This window comes from Hylobates moloch, unplaced genomic scaffold, assembly GCF_009828535.3.
Source record: "Hylobates moloch isolate HMO894 unplaced genomic scaffold, HMol_V3 SCAFFOLD_10, whole genome shotgun sequence".
NCBI lineage: Eukaryota > Metazoa > Chordata > Mammalia > Primates > Hylobatidae > Hylobates > Hylobates moloch.
The window spans coordinates 81,053,966-81,064,790 of record NW_026652285.1 but is presented as its reverse complement, the minus strand read 5'-3'; the positions used below and the strand labels follow the sequence as shown (position 1 = coordinate 81,064,790).

Below are 10,825 nucleotides of genomic sequence, written 5' to 3'. Positions count from 1 at the left end.
CCCCTCCGCCTGGTGACGTCACTCCCGCGCCGCACTCCCCGCGCTGGGCCTGCCTAGCTGACGCGCCCATTGCGCCGCTGGCCTCTTTGCAGCGCTTCAGCGTTTACCCCCGGAGGGCGCCTCCATCCCTGGAGGCCTAGTGCGGTCGATGAGAGAGCGGGAGCCGCGGACAGAGACGCGTGCGCAATTCGTGGCGGGCTCTGGGAGCGGACTCTGGGTAGCCGGCTGCGCGTGGCTGGGGAGGCGAGGCCGGACGCACCCGTTTGGGGGTCCTCAGGTAAGCGATCCATCCAGGGTAGGGGCACGGGAGTGGACCCCTCCGCCGGCGGTGTCCGGGTGAAGGAGACCCGGAGGCTCCTCTGCCTGCTGCGGGCCGGGGACTGGAGTGCGGGCTGCACCACCTCTTTCCTAGAGCCTTAAATTCTTTTTACAGGCTTGCCACCTACTCCAGCGGGGGCGCTGGGAGGCGCGACAACCCAGGGATGCCTGCTGCGCCTCCAGCCGGACTTAACCCAGCCTCTTGATTGCTTGCAGGGGGTTGATAATAACGCTGAAAGCGAGAGCATTAATTCACGATGGAAGGCGGCGGCTAATAGAGGCTCGGGTGCTGTGGTGCGGGTCCTTTCTCGCGTCTGAGACTTTTTCGTGGAGGTAGTGTCCTCCGTGCTTCTCCATCTAACGTGGTGTTTTACGTGGCTTTCTTTCCCGTTAACGATGATCTCCGTGGAGACAGTGGCTGTCTGAGTAATCTTCAGATCCCAGCACTTAGCAAGTGCTCAGTCGGTGTTGGATGTAGGCCACAAACCGGATCGTAAAGAATTCAACCGTATATTGACAGCCACGGCACTAACCAATGAATAGATCCGTATGAAGAGTAAGCAAAAAGGCAGCAAAGACAGTTTTTCAGCTTGGGGATATAGAGTAGAAATGGCCTGTCCCCAAATAGTGGGAACTGTCATTTGGGGGAAGAATAGCAAGTTCTTTGCTTTCCAGGTCGCATTTGATGTGCATGTGAGACATGCTTGTGATTCTATCAGGAGATTGAAAATGTGGGTTTAGTGGTAAGTTTGGGCTAATTCAGTCAGGGCTAGGCATTTAGGCCTAATCAGCGTATTCGTGATCTACCTGGTACATGTAATCTTGCATGTGATGTCTAGCCAAGAGGTGGATAGTCGAAGGGGCAAGGGAAGAAAATGAAGGAGTTATCAGGAAATTAAGAGAGAATCCACGATTGACCTTTGGTGTGAAGGGATCTTTAGCACATTTAAGGATTGCGAAGAGTTTGAATCAGTGGAGGCAGGAAGGCTGGAGGTTGCAGATGTCAAAGAAAACCAATAGGCCTAGTTCCTGTGGCAATATGGAGGATATTCCTTTCCTAGCCTGGAAAGAAGTGGAGGGAAGTCTTCCTCTAAGAAGATAAGGGAATAAGGCTGATGGGTGTGAAATTTCAGAGAAACTAGTTTTGAGGCGTTTTTATGATGTTTAAAGATGAAAAACGCGGCCAGGCACGGTGGCTCACGCCTGTAATCCCAGCACTTTGGGAGGCAGAGGCGGGTGGATCACTTGAGGTCAGGAGTTCAAGAACAGCCTGGCCAACATGGTGAAATCCTGTCTCTACTAAGAATACAAAAATTAACTGGGCACGGTGCCGGGTGCCTGTAATCCCAGCTACTCGGGAGGCTGAGGCAGGAGAATCGCTTGAACCCGGGAGGCAGAGGTTGCAGTGAGCCGAGATCGCGCCATTGCACTCCAGCCTGGGCAATAAGAGCGAAACTCCGTTTCAAAAAAAACAAAAAAACCTGCATGATATGTTAGAGGTTTCAAGTAATTTCTAGCAGTTCTTGAATATAATTGTCACCAAAACTTACTAAAATCATTGTCTGCCTTGACTGTCTTCACTTCCATCATATATAAACTTACCTTCCTTTTATCCCACATTATATATTATGTAATTCCTATTACACTTGACGTTATCTTCTGTGTACTATTAAGATTGATTCATCTTTATTCTTTCTATGTCATACATATGTGGGGTGCCAAGATGAGAGAATTCTCCTTGGGTTAGTGACAATAAGGCCAGTATGGTCCTTGTAATTGCTACCCCTAACATAAGTTAGGGACTTACAATCATAAGCCTTAAAGGGATCTGAATATAAATAACTAGCACAGTAACATTTTTTTTCCCTACTTAGGTAATGTTATGCATTTAAGCAAGTCTGATTTTGGCAGACCAAAGTAGATGTCCTGTTTAGCACTCTTGTCTCACGTTTTATATTGTCCTGAGAAAAGCCGGGCCAGAAGAACAAAGTTACTGGAAGTAGTTATGTCAGGTCATCAAGGTCCTTGAAATGTTGGTCATCATTTTGAAATAAATTGTTGTCATGTCCCAGTATTTTCTCTTCCCCTTTAGAACAGTAAATGTTTTTCTATCTTTGATTTCAATTTTTTTATGAATGTATAAAGCCAGTTTATAAATGAATAGACCTGGTGAATATTAAAGTCATTTCAGATTCTCTTCAACTGCCAGTATATAAAAATGGATTTTCAAATAGTGCTAATCAGTGGGATGCCCTTTTGTTTTTCCTCATGATTTTATAAAGATGTCCTAATATGTAAAAATAAAATGTTTCCCCATTCATTTGTTGTTTCAACTTTCCCAGAGGAATAACTGATATTACATCCTTTTTGAAGAAAACATTCTAAAGTTGAGAATCTTGCCTCTCCTAAAAAGTGAGAACATAAAATAGGTTTCAGAATTCCTAATTTGTAGATCATAACTGTATAGAGTGGGTCAGGTTGCTGCTATAATCCGTGCATGGGTGTGTACTCAGAGAGGTAAGTTTTTTCTTTTCTTGGTTATTCTGATTCTGACTACCACTTCTTCACCCCCTGAATCATTTCATTTAATTAAATATGGTGATTTATCAGTATTAAGCTATTTCTTTTTCTCTTAGGGATTAATGGTTCATCAAGAGATAATTGTACTTGTCTTATTGGAATCACTTCATCATGCGAAATCTGAAATTATTTCGGACCCTGGAGTTCAGGGATATTCAAGGTCCAGGGAAACCTCAGTGCTTCTCTGTCCGAACTGAACAGGGGACAGTGCTCATTGGTTCAGAACATGGCCTGATAGAACTAGACCCTGTCTCAAGAGAAGTAAGTTACTGATGGAGAATGCCAGCACATGGGTATGACCCTTGATTTGTCTTCTTCCAAATTTCTTTCCCCACACAGTCTTTCTTTACATCTTATTGAATTTATATCCTCCCTAATAAACATCTTTTGCTTCATATATATGCCATGTTAGACATAGCTTAAATAGTAACCCTTCTTTAACTCTGCTGCTATTTTAACCTAAGTCAGTAGAACTCTGACCTTACTTTTTGAGTGTGTGCCATACTTTCTACCCTTTTTGTCATGCAAATTCTGTTTATAGGAGTGTTTTTTTTTTTTTTTTTTTTTTTAGACGGAGGCTCGCTTTGTCACCTAGGCTGGAGTGCAGTGGCGCAATCTCGGCTTACTGCAAGCTCTGCCTCCCCGGGTTCATGCCGGTCTCCTGCCTCAGCCTCCCGAGAAGCTGGGACTGCAGGCACCCGCCACCGCGCCCGGCTGATTTTTTGTATTTTTAGTAGACACGGGGTTTCACCGTGTTAGCCAGGATGGTCTTGATCTCCTGACCTCATGATCCACCTGCCTCAGCGCCTGGCCAAGAGTGGTTTTTAATTGGGAATGAACACGAAAGTTGCCCATGGAGCGTTCTAAAAGTTTGAGCCCATATCTCATGTCAACTACATCAGAATCTTTAGTGTTGGCTCCTAACTATATGTACTTTAAAAACCTCTGTGGGTTGGTTTTGATATGGTCCCTTGATTATATTCTTCTACTAATACATTTTAGGCAGTTACATCCTGTCGTGCCTTTTCCCCATACTACAGAAATCTTAGAAAAACATAGTTATTAGCATCATGTTTTATTGGACATTTTTAAAGAGACCAGGCTTATTGTTTTTGTTTTTGTGTTTGTTTGGCAAAAAGGTCACATTAACTATTTTTCTTGTTAAAGATGACAGAGTAGTGATATTTCTCAAATGAAAGTTTGGATTTTCATCTAGAAAAAGCATTTTTGAAAGCTTTTATGTAATAAAAGAAGCATTAAAAAGTATTTCTGGAAATGTTATCAATTATTCTTGAAAGTAGACTGGGTTAATTTGCTTGTGTTTTGGTGAAAGGTGAAAAATGAAGTTTCTTTGGTGGCAGAAGGCTTTCTGCCAGAGGATGGAAGTGGCCGCATTGTTGGTGTTCAGGACTTGCTGGATCACGAGTCTGTGTGTGTGGCCACAGCCTCTGGAGATGTCATACTCTGCAGTCTCAGCACACAACAGGTAAGTGGAAGACTCCAGTAAGGGGGGAGTCTCAAGCATCCTCAAATAGGTTACTTGCTATTTGTGGAAGTTTTCAAATCAGTAGCCATTAATAGTTACACTTTTGCTAATTAATTTTTGCATTATGTATTTCTTTATAAAAATATTGTTAACATGGCTTTATCTATATGTTAAGATTCTTCTAAAACTCAGTTTTGTCTGTTGCATCTATTAATCAGAATGATCAGAACATTCCAAACGAGAATACATTTTTTTAAAAGTTAAAACTGGCTATTCTTAGGTGGTGTAGATCACCTCTTATCAGACCCTCATCTTGATTTGCAACCTTTGTTTCTCAATTTAGGAAGTCTTTGAATGTTTATCTGACTTAGATTTTCTGTAATGAATGTTGATTGGCTAAATTTAGAGTCCCTGAACTCTAGGCACTAAAGTAATACATTATCATTACCTGCACATTTGTTGACTGCCAGGAGAGCTAGACGTCAAGCAATTGCTTCTTTCTCTACTTTAGTGTATAGTTGAGTTTCTGATTTCTATCCTCACCTTCTTAACAGCAAGGATTTCAAATCACACTTGCCTGATTCTTTAAATCTTCTTTGATTACTTAATTAGTTGTGATCTCAACATTGATTATGTCACAGAAGTTAGAGTATTACTAATAGTAGGATAATGATAGCAGCTTACATTTATTAACTATCATGTGCCTGGCACTTTTTAAAGTGCTTTTCATGCAAATTTATTTAATCTTCACCATGACCTTGTGCAGTAGGTTGTTGTTTCCTATTCTTCAGAAGAGGCAGTTGAGGCACAGAGTGCTTAAGTAATTAGACCAGGGTCACACAGTAATCAAATGGGGTTTGACCCTAGCAGTCTAAATCTGGCACCTTTGCTCTTAACCATTCCATTTAGTACAATCATAAACCTTTACTCGCAGTTCATGGTGGGAAATATCAAACCTGTCATACACAGCTTGTTTTTTTTTTTCGTATTTAAAAGATAGATGCTTTTACTTTCAAAACATTTTGTAGCATTGTTTCCTGGTTACTGAGCTCTTCCAGTCTATTTATCTTCATTTAATGGTGCTGATTCTGCCCTTTAGTGGCTTCTCAATTGTCTGGAAGGTAGAGCCCACTATTGTGCCTTATAAGCCCCTTTCACTGTCTGTTCCCCACATTCCTTTTTAGCCTCATCCCCCCATTGTTCTTGTGTGTACGTAAACCTTTTTAGTTGCAGCTGATTTTTAACTGCTCTTTTTTCTGGCTTTGTGCCTGTACACTGTGTTTTCTTCCTGGTCTCTCTTTCCTGTCCTTATTACCACTCTTTGAAACACATCAGAGAAACTTTTTCTGGACTTTGGGCCACTTGTCATTCCCTGTGCTGAGATGCATTTTGCTTTCCAGAGATCTTGGTCATTCATGTCATCCTCTGTAGGGTCATTTTTTATCTCCTTCGTGAGACAGCTCTGGGAAGAAAGAGATATTTATTTCTAATCCCTGTGCCTAGTAACAGGTCTATTCTCTTGATATCCATTATTGAAGAAATGTTTGTTGAGTAAGTTCTTGTTTTAATTTTTAAATATAAATTTTTAATTTTTATGGGTACATAGTAGGTACATATATTTATGGGCTACATGAGATGTTCTGATACAGGCATGCAGTGCAAAATAACCACATCATGGAGAATGGGATATCCATCCCATCAAGCATTTATCCTTTGTGTTACAAACAATCCAATTACAGTCTTTTTAGTTATTTTTAAATGTGCAATTACTATTGACTATAGTTACCTTGTTGTGCTATCAAATAGCAGGTCTTATTTATTCTTTCTATTTTTTTTTGTACCTATTAACCATCCCACCTTCCCTCAGCCCCTCACTACCCTTCCCAGCCTCTGGTAACCATCCTTGTACTCTCTGTGTCCATGAGTTCAATTGTTTTGATTTTTAGATCGCACAAATAAGTGAGAACATGCGATGTTTGTCTTTTTGTGTCTGGTTTATTTCACTTAACGTAATCATCTCCAGTTCCATCCATGTTGTTGCAGATGACAGGATCTTATTCTTTTTTTATGGCTCGATAGTACTCCATTGTGTATAGTACCACAATTTCTTTATCCAGTCATCCACTGATGGACACTTAGGTTGCTTCCAAGTCTTAGCTATTGTGAACAGAGCTGCAGCAAACATGAGAGTGCAGATATCTCTTCCATATACTGATGTCCTTTCGTTTTGTTTTTTTAATCGTTTTGATTGAAGTTGCAGTCAGTTTTTACTGAGACGCTAGTGTTTTGAGTCTCTCTTTTCAATTTTCTCTGTCTCAGCTGGAGTGTGTTGGGAGTGTAGCCAGTGGTATCTCTGTTATGAGTTGGAGTCCTGACCAAGAGCTGGTGCTTCTTGCCACAGGTAAGCTTGTTACTGGTGCCTCACTGGCTTTTCTAAAACATTACTCCAGATGTCTTACAGGCTTCATCAGTTTTGGTCTGCTTGGATTTCAAAAAATTTCTTTGAACCAGTATAATACCAATGACAGATAGATAGATAGATAGATAGATAGATAGATAGATAGATAGATAGAATGTAGAGTGATTTTTTTTTTTTGTGACTGAAGTTTTACCTCTTAGTCTATCATTATAAAAAGTTGTTTCATGTAACTTTTTAAGTCTTTGGGAGTAAGAAACAAAGTCATAAAATTTGTTGGGGAGGCTGCTAAGTCCCCAGTTAGAGTTAAAAATGTTAGCAATATATATTTTAACTTATTCTAAGAGTTGCTGTATGAACACATTCCAAAAGCCCTTCTTGGGTTCTGTTGCTGTTTTTGCCCTTTAAGTCTCATCATTCCAGATGAGTCTAGTAAACCAGCTCCACTGATGACATATATATTTAGAGGTGTCTTGGGGACAAGGAGTGTTGAAGTTAGTGGAGGAGGGCTTTGTGGACTTTTATGTTCAACTGTACACACATTAATAGCTGAGCGTAAGCACCAAGTAACTTATCTAGGCAAAGCTTTTTGGATTTTTTTGTCATTGTTGTTTGTTTTTTTAAGTCAAAGCGTTTTGGATGAATTCTGTCTACTCTGTTCAGACTAACTCCAGCTCCTTAGCTTACAGTGCCATAGGTACTTACGGAATGGCAAATTTGTTACATGAAAACAAAATCATTTTTGTTTGTGTTTCTCTAAGGTCAACAGACCCTGATTATGATGACAAAAGATTTTGAGCCAATCATGGAGCAGCAGATTCATCAGGACGATTTTGGTGAAAGTAAGTATAGCTTTGTGCAATATTTTGTGACCTACGTTTCTTCCCATTTTTGACCATTTCCTTGTGCACTAATAGCCATGTCATTAGGCCAAAGAACTGTGAAGGTTAAACCCCCAGTTATTAAATGTCTGTTAGTTCCTTCAGCCCATCCCAAATCTTAAAAGGCCTACTGATGCCTCTTCAGGTCTGAGGGTTGGCTTTGTCAGTAACCTGGAAAATATAAATCAAATGTTTAAGGTCACTTAGATAGTTATTACCCAAACCCTAGGGAAGTCTTAGGCTGGGCTTTCAGTGAAAGGGACTGTACAAGCTAGTATTTCTGGGATACAGTTTTAGGGAGAAGAAAAGAAGAAAGGGGATAGAAGGCTGGGTTTTGTTCCTACTGATTAGATCCAATCTGCATTTCCATGGGAACAATCTGATTATTTTCTTGCTAAAATCTAGCCAAGGTCATTCGGGCATTAAGGCTGTGGGAGTATTGAAGGGCAGTGCAGGAGAAGAGCGACGCTTATTAAGCATAAGCTTTGGCCGTCTTGAAGTCACCAAGTAGCTGGCCTGATTGAAGAGGGAAGGGGAAGAAGATATTCCAACTTCTGTTAAGGTCTAATTTCCTGCCTTCTTGCTTCATCAACTCTGAGAAATCATTTAGACAACTTCCATCCATTTATTTACAAATAATGTATTTGTTCAGAAATAATTTTGGAGGGCTGGGCACAGTGGCTCATGCCTATAATCCCAGCACTTTTGGAAGATGAGGCAGGAGGATTGCTTGAGCCCAGGAGTTTGATACTAGCCTAGCAACATAGGAAGACCCAGCATCTTCAAAAAATTTAAAAATTAGCTGGGTGGGCATGGTGGTATCAGCACAGTAATGACATGATGTGCAGGTGTTGGGGTAGCATAAGGGAAGGAAACCAGTAACTGGAGAGGGATGATTTCCCTAAGGAGGCCAACTTGAGCTGAGTCTCAGCTGAATTGGTGTTGGGTAGGTGAGGGACACGGGTGGGGAGTAGTCAGCTGAATTGGTATTGGGTAGGTGAGGGATAAGGGTGGGGAGCAGTCAGCTGAATTGGTGTTGGGTAGGTGAGGGATAAGGGTGGGGAACAGTCCAGGCAAGTGAATGTGTCCATTTCAAGTGTCCATTTCAAGGGAGGGTTATTTCATAGAAACATTGCGGGTTACTCAGGGAACTGTGAGTAATTCAGCATTGCCAAAGTCGCAGATTGTGAGTGTAGAATGAAGTAAATGGGACAGATTTGACTGAGTTTGTAGTAGGGAATTTGGACATTGAGTTGTAGTTGATCAGCCATTACAAGTTTTGATGATAAGAGGTTTAAAGAGATTTATTTAGTAGAAAGATGGCTCGTGATGGCATATTTTTGTTGTTTTTGTGTGTGGAGAGGGAAGAGACTAGAGGCAGGGTGATCAGGTAGGGGGTTGCTACAGGAATCCAGATGAAAGATAAGGAAGGTTTGTTTGGGGCTAGAAGCAGGAGTCATTCAGGAAAAAGTTGACTCACAATGAGGATGGGAGTACATTTTTTAGAATTAGCTGAAAAACTTTCTTGGAATATATGTGCATGATTCCCCTTCTGCCCTAGGCCAGTTTGAGAAATACCAATTTAGAAAGTGAAATAAATAGGCTTTGCATATGTAAGGTGAATAAGAAAAAGTTGAGCAGGACTCCAGCCAGAACCTCAGGTGATGGGAATAAAGATGCCAGTAACTGAGAGGGAAGATGGAGAAGTGCTGGTCTGTAAGGGGTGGGTGGTGAGGTCTGTTTTGGATTTGTTGAAGGACCATATGGGATTGCTATGTGGAGTAGGCAGATACAAGGCTGAAGCTCAGGAGAAGCCAGAGCTATGGACTGAGAGTGGTGGGTATGTAGGAAATTCTGACAGTTTTGGGAACATATGGACTTGTTCAGGGAGCAGATGCGGTACAGGAAGAGTCTAGAATCCAGGGTGGAACTCTGGGGCATCCAGCTTTGAGGACAGTCAGAGAGAGAGTAACAGCACACAGTACACTTTGAGATGGGAAAGTGCTCTGGGCCTGGTGTTTCCCACTAACTTTTTCACAAAAATCCTAATGTGGTAGAACAAAGGAAATCTAGTCCAAGTTAAGGTCTTAGGTCTCAGAAACGTGTTTCTCAGTACAAAAAAAATCATTCTATGGAGTGATGAATATTTTTCCTCTATCCTGGGGTCAGTAAACTTGTTCTGAAAAGGGCAAGGTCATAAATATGTTCAGCTTTGCAGGTTACGTGATTTCCGTTGCAACTGCTCAATTCTAATGTTGAGGCGTGAAAGTTATACACGATAGATAAACATGGCTATGTTCCAGTAAACGTTTGTTTGTAAAAGCAGACGTAGGCTGTAGTTTTGCAAATCCCTGCTATAACTCCATTATTTCTTGTCTTCCATTGGAAAAGTTCTCTGTCTTCACTCCTTGGTCCTTAATATTTCTGTGGAAACTTGCAGATAGAAGACTGGGGGTTTGCACCAGGATAGGCACTACCATTTGTATGCAGCAGCAAGGTATGCTTTGAGGTACTGTAGCGCTTGGATGTGAGCAGACAGGAAATGGTCATATGGACCCATAATTTATAGGAATTGCAAACAGCCCTGCTTCATCAGAATCAGAATCAATGGCAGGAGGAAAGTATTGGGTCCTGGATTGGGTGATGCTTTCAGGACCATCTTTATTGTGCCTCTTGCGGATGGATCCTACCTTCAGGAACAAAAGGGTTATGTTGTTTCAGCAACTCTGCCTTTATAGTTTAAGTAAAAGAAGCATTGTGGTCTAGAAAGAACCCCAGTCAGCCTGGAAGGCAGGTGTTCTAACTTTGGGCTCCACCATTAGGGAGGGCTGAATCTCTTAAGTCTATGTGAGGAGCTGTCTTGTGACCTACAGCCCCTCTATCACCAGTGAGGAGCTTGCAATCAGAATTTTATTCCCAGTTCTCATCTTGAGGTTTTATGTTCCGGACATATTTTGTAAACTCTTCATGTTTCATTCTTCTTACTTATAAGGTGAGGGTGAGATACCTGACTTGTGTCATCAAAGAAACTTGGAATATATAAGATGGCAGTAAAATGCTTTCCAAAATAAGGAAGGGCATTTCAAATTCTTCAAAATCACTGCTGCATATAATATGAAACGGGTTTTGTTTATTTGTTTGTTC

At 41.3% G+C, this 10,825-nt stretch overlaps 1 protein-coding gene across 6 annotated transcripts in view; it reads left to right on the top strand.

The window, feature by feature from the left end:
• The first annotated feature begins 26 nt into the window (after positions 1-26).
• ELP1 (elongator acetyltransferase complex subunit 1) overlaps positions 27-10,825 on the top strand; it is a 68,115-nt gene continuing 57,316 nt past the window's right edge. For 5 of the 6 annotated variants that reach the window (XM_032164811.2, XM_032164809.2, XM_058444764.1 and 2 more), the window contains exons 1-5: positions 27-277; positions 2,955-3,159; positions 4,232-4,384; positions 6,704-6,785; positions 7,562-7,642. In XM_032164811.2, the coding sequence (XP_032020702.1) occupies positions 3,010-3,159; positions 4,232-4,384; positions 6,704-6,785; positions 7,562-7,642 (466 nt within the window). In that variant the 5' untranslated portion in view covers positions 27-277; positions 2,955-3,009. Of the gene's footprint in view, positions 278-1,980; positions 3,160-4,231; positions 4,385-6,703; positions 6,786-7,561; positions 7,643-10,825 lie in introns of those variants that run through there. The other variant, XM_058444763.1, reaches the window with a different exon arrangement.